Source organism: Ruditapes philippinarum, unplaced genomic scaffold, assembly GCF_026571515.1.
Source record: "Ruditapes philippinarum isolate M1 unplaced genomic scaffold, ASM2657151v2 ctg6506_1_1_1_1, whole genome shotgun sequence".
Lineage (NCBI taxonomy): Eukaryota > Metazoa > Mollusca > Bivalvia > Venerida > Veneridae > Ruditapes > Ruditapes philippinarum.
The window spans coordinates 13721-28601 of record NW_026852242.1 but is presented as its reverse complement, the minus strand read 5'-3'; the positions used below and the strand labels follow the sequence as shown (position 1 = coordinate 28601).

The window sequence follows — 14881 nt, the reverse complement described above, 5'->3', positions numbered from 1 at the left end:
TGGAAATTTCATCTGGCATGGGGTGCTATATAATGGCATGCTTAGGGTGACGTAATTTTACCGTTATAAATGAAGTTGTAATTTCATACGCTGTTGTAAGAAAATAGTAATGGGTGTCATGACCTAAGTTTCTATAGAAAATTATATCATTAAAGTAAAGATTTTAAATATAATGGAACATGGTACAAAATGCAAGACAAAATATCTGACATATTTTAGCAGGTTCGTTTCAGGACAGATATACCGATCAGTCTGCAAGATTCTAAAGCTTTGTGGGATACGTGTTAGTAGTATAGGGGACGGTTTAGGGCCACGACTGCGCAAACGCGGTGCCATATTGGATTCTATATTTAGAATAACATCATCGTTCTATTTTTAGAATGACATCATCGTTCTATATTTAGAAATTCATTTTTAATCTCCCGGAAGTATGCGGAGCTGACTCGTAGGTCCTCGGCCCTAGACGGAGAGATAAATATCATCATTTATAAAAGAAATGTGTGTAAATAAATACCTGCTTAACATTTTAATTAATAAAAGCAAATAAACTAGAATTAAAAAAATACAAATAGCTTGTTTTTTAATATGGTCAAAATAAATAATATACATTGAATAAAAATAGTACTTGTTTACTCCTCGGCGGTCCGAAACCAAATGACACAAATCATCAGTGTATTATTTCTAAATGCTCTGATCACGAGTGTAAAGTCGCCACAATGTATGGCGTGTGTTTATTTAGGGACGGAAACACTAACAATGGCCTATTGAAATGTTAAAGTTAATCCCTTTAAAGTAGCCACTTTAGTCTGGCGTATGTTTATTTTGGGACCGATATGCGGACAATGCTCCATTTAACTGTCAAAGTTTATCCGTCTAAAGTAAAAGCGGGTAAGCAATAAGCTATTGAAGTGTCAGTTTACCACTGGGGCATAATTTTAAACATATTTTGGAAAAGAAATGCCAACATGTTTTGAAAACTGATCATCACGAATGTGCAAAATTATAAAAAAAAACAACTATTATTAATGGTAACTAAAACCGAACAAAAATACAACAGAAAAAGCGTTTTTCGTCTTTTGTGCAACATTTTACGATATACATTTTGATTTTTTCGCATCAAATGATAGACCTGACAGAATGCTTCAAAATAAACCCTAGGTTCTCGATTCGATTTTTAGCCGTTTTCGAGTCTGGCCCATTATCGGTTTTTAAACCATTTTTTTTAAAGTTCATAAAACCCTTAGATTTATATGCCGTTTGAAAGATCTCTGCCAGTAGATACAGAAAATGTATTATTATATGGATCTATCTTTTACTGTTTCTGAGATAGGAATGTTTCAATATGGCAGACAAAATCATTCATGCGGAAAAACGCGTATAACTTTTTCGTTTATGAACGAAACATAGTCATGTTTGGTATCAAATTGAAGGTCTAGACGAGTACATTCAGACTCTGTCGATAGTAAAGTTCAAACTGGAAGTCAAAATCACTCATGCGTAAAAATATATATTTTGGTTACTAGAGCAACCGAATAAGATATGATTTTTAATTGTTGACTACCAATTGAAAGAACAGTTCAATACCTTTAATTTACACCCCCAATTGTCGATTCGATTTTCAACTGATACAGAGTTATTAGGTAACAGCGATTTTTAAACCCAAATTTTCAAAGTTTACAAAACCATTCAATTTATATACCGTTAAAAAGATCTCGATGAGTACATTCAGGAAATGTATAGGTTTATGGGTCTATCATTATGAGTTACTGAGATATTACAGATATAGACTTAGTGTATTTTAACCACCGATGTTAGATAAAGCGTTATTGCACTAAATTGTTTGAAAATATTCAAACGAGTGTGGCGTCCTTATTTATGGGTCGATTTTATCCATCTAGTCCCCGCCTCTCTCTGTTTAGTTCAATCATGTTGTAGTTAGACCAATGAAAATGTGCAAGAACTGTCTTATCAGTTACCAATCAGAACGCTTCTTTTACTCCATGCATTTCGCTTAACCGTAACGATTCATTCATTTTCGATTTAGATAGCGAGGAGTAAAGACTGGGGGTAAGCTTATTTTAGTTATTTTTATGATTTTTACGCATGAGTGATTTCACTTGCGGTTTGTTAGTTCCAGCTTGTAGCATTTGTCAACACATTTCGTTTGATATGCAACATGCCCATGTTATGTCCAAAAATAAGCGGAGAATCGTCATTTTACGCATGAGTGATTTTGACTTCCAGTATGAACTTTACTCTCAACAGCGTCTGAAAGTACTCTTGAATACCTTTAATTTGATACCAAGATGGATAAAATCGACCCATAAATAAGGACGCCACACTCGTTTGAATATTTTCAAACAATTTAGTGCAATAACGCTTTATCTAACATCGGTGGTTAAAATACACTAAGTCTATATCTGTAATATCTCAGTAACTCATAATGATAGACCCATAAACCTATACATTTTCTGAATCTACTCATCGAGATCTTTTTAACGGTATATAAATTGAAGGGTTTTGTAAACTTTGAAAATTTGGGTTTAAAAATCGCTGTTACGTAATAACTCTGTATCAGTTGAAAATCGAATCGACAATGGGGGGTGTAAATTAAAGGTATTGAACTGTTCTTTCAATTGGTATCAACAATTAAAAATCATATCTTATTCGGTTGCTCTAGTAACCAATATATATATGTTTTTACGCATGAGTGATTTTGACTTCCAGTATGAACTTTACTATCGACAGCGTCTGAATGTACTCGTCAAGACCTTCAATTTGATACCAAACATGACTATGTGTCGTTCATAAACGAAAAAGTTATACGCGTTTTTCCGCATGAGTGATTTTGTCTGCCATATTGAAACTCTCCTATCTCAGAAACAGTAAAAGATAGATCCATATAATAATACATTTTCTGTATCTACTGGCAGAGATCTTTCAAACGGCATATAAATCTAAGGGTTTTATGAATTTTAAAAAAAAATGGTTTAAAAACCGATAATGGGCCATATCTCGAAAACGGCTAAAAATCGAATCGAGAACTTGGGGTTTATTTTGAAGCATCCCAGCAAACATTACATATAGGACCGATGTCGGCCCGATATCATCTTCAATGTCGGCCCGATATCGGCATCCGAAGTCGGCTCGACATCGGATGTGCAACCAGGCTCAAAGTCGGGCCGATATCGGATGCCGATATCGGGTACCGACTTACAGCCGATTTGTTACCTTCATTCATAATAAGCTTTTTTATTTCTTACAGCATATTGGTTTGCTTTCCTTAACGTATAACAGAACATATATTTATTTTGCAATACCTTTTATTACATCAGCAAAATTAAAAATTCATATACACAATATATTTTATAATTTACACATACATACTTCAATGTTTAAAACCCATGTATGTTTAACTTACGATATTTCCTTGCAAACACACATAAAAATTTAAACATTAATCTTTACATGTTTCCTATAAAGATCAGACAAAATTAAATTGTTTTAACAAAAATACTTAAGTCATGTGACTGGCAAATACAACCTTGCTATGTATATACTACTTTTTGTTTAGATAAAATAAGCTCAATGTCATTTTTCTTACTTGTTCCTTTGCTTTTTTACATTCTGTAGACTTAAAATCTGTCTAGAAAGTGCCAAGCTGTTATCTCTGATATATTTAGTAACTGTATTTTAGATTGTGCACATTGATTCATACTCCAGTTATTACGAGTTTGAGTAAAACTTTAAAAGAATAGCTGACTTTTTTCACATTATCATGTTGAATAGTTTAACAGCATTTTGTAATTTGTACACGAGTTAATAATGTCAAGTGTCAATTGTGCATGGTTCCTCCAGGAGTCCCAATATATATGAACTTCTTCAATTGTTTAGTTTTTTACAGTTCTTTATTTCCACTATGTCTTGATCATTTGCCAGATGAGCTATTTCCTGCTATTGAATTTCAGCTCGATGACTGTTGCCCTCTTTTTCACTAGATTCTGGAGCAAAAATTGAAAAGAAACCTTATAAGTATATGTGTGTGTGTGTGTTACAAGCTACAAATATTGTCTTGATCTATATTTAACACATATATAAAAAGAATATGTATTAATTAAACAGTTTATTTAAACATTTATGTTAATAAATCAGTAAAAAAAAAACAATGAAACTTTACATTATAACTCTAAAAGCTCAAGCTGAATAATTATTTTTTCATTTTCATAGAATTTTTTGTCTACTTACTCATTCTTAGTATTGCTTAGGACTCTGTATTGCATCAATTGGTCATCTTTAGCTTCTAAAATGACATTTTCTTTCTCCAAAACTAGCTATTTCAGTTGTCAGCACTCTGAGTCAGGTATGTTTGTCATGTCACAGACAGATGATTTACCTGAAATGAATCATTAATGTTTCAAACATTAAGAAAATATATCAACATAATAATATATTCACATTTTTATTACTAAAGGACTATAATAAGAAAAGTGTCCTTTCAAAAGGCAAGCAGGCACTATCTATTTCTTTTAGAGTAATCAACGTTTCATTATTTCTGATTAAAACTTTCATTTGACATCTCTATCATAATTATAACTTTTAAGAAAAATAAAAAGAAAATTATAATTTGATATTTTTTCTCTCTCAGCCGCTAAATTTCAGGCAACAATTTAAAAACGGTCGCGAAAATGTATTGCAAAATAATTTTCGGCGAGATAACTATGAAATTCCCAAACCTACGTGCAAAATATCAATGACGCCGAATACTACAACAATGAATTTATTCAAAAGCATAAGTAATTTATAAATTTACCAGTAGTATTTGAGAAAAAATCCACTCTTTTTAGTTTTAGCGCAAACTTCTTCTGATGGCAGGTGGGCTAGAAAAATACCACGTTGTGCAAATCACTTATAGACTAAATCGGCAACAGACATGGAGCCGATATAGCACCGAAGTATTTTTTATGAAAACGACTTAATTACTCTTTACAAAAGCATCGATTTCTTGCTGAAATGAATTTGAGAAGAATATACTAAAAAAACTCATTTAATTGAATAACAGGAAATAAATGTATATTGGACCTATATCGGACCGATATCATCCTGTCTTTAACAAGTTTGTCTATATCGGATATATATCGGTTCGATGGCGGAAAGCCGACTTCGATATTCCGACATTTAGCCGATATCGGCCCGATATAGGTATGTTTGCTGGGATTCTGTCAGGTCTATCATTTGATGCGAAAAAATCAAAATGTATATGGTAAAATGTTGCACAAAAGTCGAAAAACGCTTTTTCTGTTGTATTTTTGTTCGGTTTTAGTTACCATTAATAACAGTTGTTTTTTATAATTTTGCACATTCGTGTTGATCAGTTTTCAAAACATGTTGGCATTTCTTTTCCAAAAAATGTTTAAAATTATGCCCCAGTGGTAAACTGACACTTCAATAGCTTATTGCTTACCCGCTTTTACTTTAGACGGATAAACTTTGACAGTTAAATGGAGCATTGTCCGCATATCCGTCCCTAAATAAACATACGCCAGACCAAGTGGCTACTTTAAAGGGATTAACTTTAACATTTCAATAGGCCATTGTTAGTGTTTCCGTCCCTAAATAAACACACGCCATACATTGTGGCGACTTTACACTCGTGATCAGAGCATTTAGAAATAATACACTGATGATTTGTGTCATTTGGTTTCGGACCGCCGAGGAGTAAACAAGTACTATTTTTATTCAATGTATATTATTTATTTTGACCATATTAAAAAACATAAGCTATTTGTATTTTTTTTTAATTCTAGTTTATTTGCTTTTATTAATTAAAATGTTAAGCAGGTATTTATTTACATACATTTCTTTTATAAATGAGGATATTTATCTCTCCGTCTTGGGCCGAGGACCTGACCTTCAATGTCCGCGATTCAAGCCCTAAGATCGTGTATACTTCCGGGAGATTAAAAATGAATTTCTAAATATAGAACGATGATGTCATTCTAAAAATAGAACGATGATGTTATTCTAAATATAGAATCCAATATGGCGCCGCGCATGGGCAGTCGAGGCCCTAAACCGTCCCCTATACTACTCGTGTTTTTTGTTACTTTATTATAAAACAAGAAGTATCTTAAAGTAGATACTCGGCCGAAGTCAAACTTGTTAACTTGCATATTAAGATAAGCTACTACTAACCATGCTTTCCGCAAACAGAACATTTATTTGTCCTCAATAGTATTATTTCAGTTCATTTTTACCCGCAACGTTTTTCCCCAATAATTGTCATCTTAGATTTAAACAATATTACTGACATTATTTGATTTAATCAAAATGGAATTTGACTTGAATAGGAATTTATAATAAAACAAAGATTAAGTAGATATTGTACAATAATTCCACGGAGAATTTTGCAACTGTAAATTAGTCGAAATTTCGTTTCAATCGTCTTATTCCCGGTTCGAAAATAGAATATAACTACTAGAACAGCTTAGAGGAGAAACCCAATCGAACGCAAAAGTATCAAAAATGTGATCTGTCATAATTTAGAAACATCTAGAAAATATCATTTTTGTGTTCTTATATTTATTCTGACTTGTATCTTGTGCCATCGCGCAGTCGAACAGGCCTCTGCTTATCACGGAAGCTCTTCTAAAGTATCAATCGAACAGGCTATTAGTGTTAAAATAACCAATGAAAATTCTGCCTATATCCATTTCTTTCCTGTTAATTAAAGCGTAAGTCAAGGTGAAATCAGACGGCCTTTGGTCGAAATATTTAATTTAGCGTAATAGGATGGGTATTTACGGTAATCTAAGTTAACAGTTAAGAGTTACTATCTTTCTTTCTTATAGCATGGTATATACAATATTATTCTCAACCAATCAAATTGTTGCAGTGAATACTGAATTGTATAAATAAGCTGACTTTGGCAATGTTAGCTAGGTTAGGTACTGTACCTCATCTCAATTAAGCATTCGCTTTTTTATATTGTGCATATTTTGTGTAATAATGCACTTGATCGTCCACAAGGATAAGACACTGATCTGATATTATCCTCTTTTGCTACGTTATGACATTGAATGAAAACTTGGGTATAAAAAAAACACTGAAAGGGCGTAGAAGATTGTATTGTATAACTAATACCTTTAACTGTAGAGGTATCAGGTTATGAATACTAAATGTGGACATTTTCTTTTTAATTATGTACCTTTTTGATAGGGGCGGCGCCGAAAAAGTGATCAATTTTTTTAACAACATTTCTCAAACAAAAACAAGTGTTGGCATTTTTACCATTTGAGCTTCAAAAAGGGGGGGGGGGGGTAAAAAGGCATGTATATGAGGGAACGATAACCGAGGTTTTAAAATCTTAATGACTGTTTATCCTTTATCAAAAATTCAAACTATAATAATGTGCTCTTACACTTCAGTACGAGTATATAAAAATTGAAAGGGAACGAGAAGTGTTATAGAAGGGGACATTCTCGGTTGTCAGTGAACAGTTTACGTTTTTAATATACTTTCTTTTGTTTTCTTTAACATTATACTATTCTTACCAATTATATTTTACCTCCTCTCCATATGAAACCTCAGCATTGCATTCTTCGACGTGACCTTCACCTCTCTTTATCGTTCGGTCTACGGGTGCTTTGGTAAAGCGTATATGGTAAGACTTTTGTCCCTGGAAAATAATGAGTAAAAATTGGAATAGCATTTACATTCATAAATTTAATTGTCAACAAATCAAATTTTACAAATTGATCTAAGTAAAATAAGAATAAAATCGCTTTTGATATATTTTTCAAAATTTAACAGGTACCTCTTGTACTTATCATTTTCACAATCAAATGTTAATTGACAGACAAAAACGAAATTAGGCTAGATATATTACGTTGTCATTAACATAGTAAAAGGGAAGCTTTATATGCGAAGTATTCCATGTAAGTAAATTTGAATGAAGACAAAAATGAAAGAAAAATGAATACATTTATATAGCATAGACTAATATTTTAAGTGGCACATTGAGAAATCTCTATTTAAAGTATTCATAGCTTAAGAAATGCCATACAGAATGAAACGGATTGCCCAGTTAGACAAACGGCGGTGCTGGAAATATCTATAGAACCTGCCAAACGCAAGTAAGACGAACACATGTATGAACAATCTTCATTACATTAACATAGCATACAAATACGAATTAATCGAATCAAAGTTGTTTTTTCTTAAACAAAAACATTAAAAGATTGATAAAAGATTGAACAAGATATTCTTACATCGCTTTGTGAACAATCTTCTCCTTGGAAACCTTTAGGGCAGTAACATGTCGCTTCAAAACCTGTTTTCATGCACGTTCCGCCATTTTGACAGATATTTGCCTCACACTTTTGTCCGCGAATACATCTTAAAATGTATTAAATTTACATTTAAACAGACAAAGATAGAGTATCTTGGACAAGGTATCATGGATTTACAACATTATTTAATAGTCTGGTCAAGGGTGATTTTAAGAACTTCTAAATTTCTTTTTAATCTACGAGTATATTGTATTTGGTATGTTTATAAATATGATTTGCTTCCGTAAAGTTCGGATATAATAAAAAGCAGCAATGTGTCAAGTTTTCTATTATCCTAGTCATTCCATAAACTATATCAACTTCTATTTCAAACTTTTTGTAAAATTGAAATAAGCCAAACTAACTTTTTCTCAAAGTCCTGGCGAATGCACATCTTCTTTTCATTGCATCTGCATTCTGTAATTATAGTAAAACACAGTTAAGTACATAGTTTTCATAGATAAAACATAACATATCGATAACTATGTAATGGATACAGTACGAGTTTTTCTTCGAAAGTGTCTTGTTACAGACGTAAGAAGACAGTTTGCTAGGATAAACAACAAATTGTCCGAGGCGAAGCCACATTGGTACTGTAAATAGGTTACAATGAGGCAAAACATGCAAATATTAAGGTTAATCATCGCCAAGATTTTTATTTTAATTCGCACGAGGATTAAAGTATGAGAAAGTATAAGCATGAGAAAGATTGAACGTTGAATGGCGCGATGAGTTTATTGCGAGAATGCTAAATCTTGCTACTTTATCTATAAAAGTACAGAAAGGCGGGGCAAGCCTATAGGAAGGAAATATAACATACCAAGAAGAGTCCTTTAAGTGGCCCAAGCAAGACACCATACATTTCAACTGTATTAAACCCACTAGGAAAGTAACGGTAATTTAAGTGTCTTCTTACAGACGTAAGAAGACACTTTTGAATAGCTCTGCTGGGGGTTTAGTCGTATAAGAAAAGAATACAAATCAATTAGGTTCAACAGAACATAAACATATTTACAGAAGATATTCTTAGCAGAACAGGTTAGTACTTAAATAACAGCTAGTATACTGCACACAAATATTGCAGCAAATTGTGTTACCTGTATATGGAACGAATGAAATATTTGCTTGAAATCCCTTAAGGGCAAATGACACGTCTGTTTTGAATTCAAGGCGAAGAGAGTTACCGCGTGTTAGGAAAGTTCGCCCATGTAGACTTTCACCGCAGTATGGTCCACCAAGCAAAGCTGAGTCTGTAGAATTAATGATAAAATCGGGTCATCAAAATAATTCCGTTGAAGACGACTTATACATAGGAAATAGATTCGTATTTTTTAATTTTTCAAGCGAAATACAGAGTATTTATAGAGAAATTAAAGTGATATTGAACTGTTTGTTTTGCAATATTGAAATAGCGTTAATTTAGACGGTTTTTGCTCGCACTGTTTGGCGCTGCATTAGGACGTAACGTTAACAACATTGTAAACGTCACTACAGCAGTGATAACTGCATTAAGGATATTGGTGTTCGGATTAATTTTTCTAAGGCCAAATTATATCACTTTTAGATAGTTGTGAGAGAAAAGTTGTTTCTTATTTATCAGTATTTTTTTTCAAATAATGACGTCGTCAATGTGTGGGTTTGCAAATACGAAGGGAGAAAATAAGAACAGCTAGTGTATCTGCTGTGAAAAATATTACTCTTCCGGCCGTCTTAGCTTATATAAAGAAAATCTTCGATGGTGTTAGTATAAGTATTAATACAAACTATGCATCTGATCAATTATGTACTGCTTATCTCACTTCATTCTTGTCATGTTTTCTTTGATTTATAGTAATCAGTTTCAGAATATGCAAAACTTTGAAACTACAATTTAAATACCATTTCTTTCTCCAGATAGAATTCTCAAGGAATCAAAGATACAGTTGTCTGATTCTTCAATGTCGAAGTAGTCGAATTCTACCTGTACCACGTGATTAGGTAATTGATCATTACGTACAACAACTATACAATCTTTGTTGTTTTCGTATCCAGGTGCTGTATATACCAAAATGCCGCTGTCTGTATCGATTCCTTTGTACATTCGACTACAGTCTGAAAGCAAAACAATATAATGATAATCCTTTTAGAAAACATTTCTCTTAATACGGCTTACATTACCTTTAATCACAAAAGGAAAATGCATTACCTAATGTATGCTACCATGTAATTGTTTATGAAATATTTGCTTATATTGTGCATTTGATTTTTGTTATACTGAAAATATTTGTTTAAACACAGTGCAAATAAAACCAATTACAAATGTTTATTTGTCTGAAACTCTGTTACAATAGTAAGCATTACCATTATTTCCTCCAACTGGAGATGGGGTTGTTGATGGTAGAGGTGCTGGAGTAAAGTTGTCCTCGACAAACATATAATCAATTGTAAAACGTTCACCTTCTTGTTGAAGAGGATTTCTGTACTCAATAAACATTGAACTTGCATGATAAGGCAGAATTCCCGGAAAACTGTCACTACATATTGTACCTAGGGGTTTTCCGTCTGAAAGTAGGGACTGCATGTACAGAATATTGTTATAAATACAGGCCGACCCCGGTTATTCGACAACCCTTTATTTGAATACCCGGCAATATCCGAAGTAGATTGGCGGTCCCGATTTTATCTCTATATAATCCAATATAAACAAGCAAATTCGTTGCATTCATATCCCCGCCGAGTACTAGTTATTACTAACACAACAACTGAAGACTTAAGGCTTTATTTATATATTTATCATGGCGTAAACAGTACAAGGAAACAAATTATGCACATCTCATCTTAGTATTAATGGTTCCCATAAAGTTTAATTGAATTCCAGTAGTTGCAAAGAAGAAGTATGGAAATAATTATTGCCCTATATGCATACTGCATAACTAATAAAGGGCAATTGAGTTAGCTCTGAGTTAGTGTCTGACCAGAACAAGGCGATAATATGCGCATCTCCTTTTGTTATTGAAGGTTCTATAAAGTTTGCCCTATATGCCTACTGCATAACTAATCAAGGGTCATTACTCTGAGTGTCTGAACCTTAACAAGGCGGTGATATGCCCATCTCCTCTTCGTATTGAAGGTTCCCATAAAGTTTCATTGAATTCCAGCCAGTATTTGCAGAGCAAAAGCGCGGAAATTATTATTGCTCTATATGCATACTGCATAACTAATCAAGGGCCATAACCCTGTGTAAAGGGGTCTGACCAGACAAGCCAACGATATGCACATCTCCTCTTATTATAGATGATTCTCATAAAGTTTCGTTGAATTCCAGCCAGTAGTTGCAGAGAAGTAGCGCGGAAACGATTCTTGCTCTATATGCATACTGCATAATTATTCAAGGGTAATAACTCTGATTGAAGTGTTTGACCGGAACAAGGTGACGATGTGCACATCTCCTCTTGGTATTGAAGGTTCCCATAAAGTTTCGTTGAATTCCAACCAGTAGTTGCAGAGAAGTAGCGCGGAAACGTATATTGCTCTATATACATACTGCATAACTAATCAATGGCTATAACTCTGAGTTTAAGTGTCTGACCGAAACAAGCTGACGATATGCTCATCTCCTGTTGCTATTGAAGGTTCCCATAAAGTTGCGTTGAATTCCAGCCAGTAGTTGCAGAGAATAAGCGCTGACACGATTATTGTTCTATATGCATACTGCATAACTAATAAAGGGCCTTAACTCTGGGTTAGTGTCTGACCGGAACAAGGCAATGATATGCGCACCTTTGGTATTAAAGGTTCCATAAAGTTTGCCCTATATGCATACTGCATAACTTATCAAGGGCAATAACTCTGAGTTAAAGTGTGATCGGTACAAGGCAACGGTGTGCGCATCTCCTCTTGACATTGAAGGTTCCCAGAAAGTTTCGTTGAGTTCCAGCCAGTAGTTGCAGAGAGGTAGCGCGGAAACGCCTTTTGCTCTATATGAATACTGCATAAAAATCAAGGGCCATAACTCTTAAAAGGTCTGACTATAACAAGCCGACGATTTGCGCATCCTCTCTTGATGATGATGATTTCTATAAAGTTGCGTTGAATTCCAGCCAGTTGCAGAGAAGTAGCGCGGAAACGAATTTCGGACGGATGGAATGACGGACGGACGGGCGGACAACGCCAAAACAATATCCCCCTCCCGATTCCATCGGAAGGTATTATCCGAAATGCATTATCCGAATACCTCCTATTTTTCGAAGTAAAAATTCGGTCCCGACTATACAATTATGACAGAATTTCACACCTATTATTCAAAGCTAGACTAACTGCCGATGATCCACTCGTTGACCGTCAAAAAGTTTCTAACAACCATGCGTGTATTCAGACAATCGTGATAATTACGCCTGTTTTCATGTTAACTTTAACTGAGTAATGTAGTGTAAAATGCAAGTATTTATGTCTTCAGTACCAATGAAAATTTATCCCCCCCCCCCCATTTTTGTTGTTTATTTAATTTTCTCAAGTGCGTTGTAAACGGTACTTTTTCTATAATTGGTGTATGGCCAAACTTGACTAGTTGTCGTCTATCACTACATTCGGACTTTGATTATTCGAACCCATCGATTATTCAAAGTAAATTTTTAGTCCCAGCAATTCGAATAATCGAGGTTGGACTGTAAATATGAACAAACAAATTCATTCGTTGAATTTATATCCCCGTCGAAACATGCAAATCACTTGGTTGAAACTTTAACGTACAACAGACCATACTTATTATACAAACCCATAAAAATTAGCATTGCAAATCTAAAGGATATTCTTTAAAAGTATTTAAGATATTTTTGACATTTTTTATTATCATTTGGTCGTTCATTTAAAGTATGCCAATATAAGAATTACAACCAAAGTATAATCAAAATTTTTACTCTTACATGGCATTTATTCTAATAAGACAAGTATTAATATATAATTCAATCATACTCTCTGAGTTATTTGGTAACTAAGATACTAAAACATTTAATAAATTTATAGATAGTCCTTGATATTTTTATATTGATGGTAGATGTAATATAATCAGGTAGGGTACGCAAAATAGTATTTACTATAAATGAATGTATTAACAAACAGAAGCTCACTAGAAATGTTTCTGGGCATGCACAATTAATCTATATCTATAGACTAGCGAACACCTGTTATTTCTGCATCTTTGCTACAAATGTATCATTATGCATTTGTCTAATTGCAGCATGGCGATATATTTCCAGGTAGGACCTGTTTGTAATTTGTAGAAAGAATATGTTTGAACCTATTTTATATTCCTAATTGGGCAGGCGAATAACCGCAACCGAATAAGGGTTTTCCTATGCTCTATTATATTAGCTTTAAGTTCTTTGCTACCACAACCATTATTTTAATAACACCATTTGACTGACTATGTATTAAGGATAAACATCGAAAGGCTAAAGTTTAAAGCGATGGTGTCGCATTTGTCTGTGGTATTTTTAATGAATTTACATAAATACATGTTTAATTATAATCGGTTGGAAATGTTGTTGAATGAATAGAATAAATATATTATAACAGAACATAGACGTTTAGTTGTAGGTCTGTGCGTATATAACACGGCTATACATTAAAATGCATTCAAATACTTACGTGTACTGTGTCCTTCATAAATGGTAATACTTTCCTCATCACAACTAACCGAGCCAAATTTTAGCATTTTTACATCCAAAGTTATAACTTTGTCCCCGGGTGCCTGAAAAATCATGTGATACCGTTTTTTTTATATTCAGCCTAAATCAAAGCCAAGTTCTGAATATACTCCCCATAATTATATGAAACTTGAGCTTGATTCACAAACTGCTGATATCCATATCGAAAATAAACTGTTATATATAGATAAGTCGACTCTGTTATTATCAACATCATGTCTTTGGACCTTCCGTGTGATACGCTTTCAACTAAGTACACATAATCAATATTTTAACTTATATCAATTTATAAACGCTTTCAACTAGGTAGACATAACCATTATTTTCACTTACATCCATTCATATCTGACTTAGGAAATATATATCAAATTTTAGTAACTTGGTACAAATATCTACCACATCAAGACGATGTGTCGCATTTAAGAACCACGTCTCTACCTCAGAGGTCAAGTCACAATATCATTTTGAAGTTTCACATTATCGCAATAAGTGTAAATAGGTACACACATTCATGTCAGGACTGTAACTTTGTCATGCATCGAATGATTTTAAAATATCTAGGCATAAATGTCTACCACATAGAGGCGATGTGACGCGTCCAAAATTAACGTCCCTACCTCAAAAATCAAGGTCACACTTACATTTTGAAGTTCACTGGATGACAATAAGAGTTAATAGGTACACACTTTTGTGTTCGGATTGTAACTTTGTAATGCATGGAAGGATTTTGGAATAACTTTGCATAAATGTCAACCACAACAAGACAATGTGTCCCGTCTAATAATTACGTCCCTACCTTAAAGGTCAAGGTCACACTAACAGTTTGAAGTTTCACTTTATCACAATAAGAGTTTATAGGTACACTCATTC

The 14881-nt window shown here is 33.5% G+C and overlaps 1 protein-coding gene and 1 long non-coding RNA gene across 2 annotated transcripts in view; both read right to left on the bottom strand.

The window, feature by feature from the left end:
* Window positions 1–14881, bottom strand: part of LOC132753833 (tolloid-like protein 2) — a 31292-nt gene that overhangs the window by 6617 nt on the left and 9794 nt on the right. Inside the window, exons 5-11 of the mRNA XM_060744375.1 lie at window positions 13953–14055; window positions 10668–10868; window positions 10206–10418; window positions 9425–9577; window positions 8693–8744; window positions 8268–8394; window positions 7551–7675 (exon numbers count right to left, since the gene is read on the bottom strand). Of these exons, the coding sequence (XP_060600358.1) occupies window positions 7551–7675; window positions 8268–8394; window positions 8693–8744; window positions 9425–9577; window positions 10206–10418; window positions 10668–10868; window positions 13953–14055 (974 nt within the window). The remainder of the gene's footprint in view (window positions 1–7550; window positions 7676–8267; window positions 8395–8692; window positions 8745–9424; window positions 9578–10205; window positions 10419–10667; window positions 10869–13952; window positions 14056–14881) is intronic.
* Window positions 3072–5214, bottom strand: LOC132753844 (uncharacterized). The gene is made up of 2 exons (XR_009629022.1): window positions 4246–5214; window positions 3072–4001 (listed from the first exon to the last, which is right to left on the bottom strand). It is a non-coding gene; the product is annotated as an uncharacterized LOC132753844 (long non-coding RNA).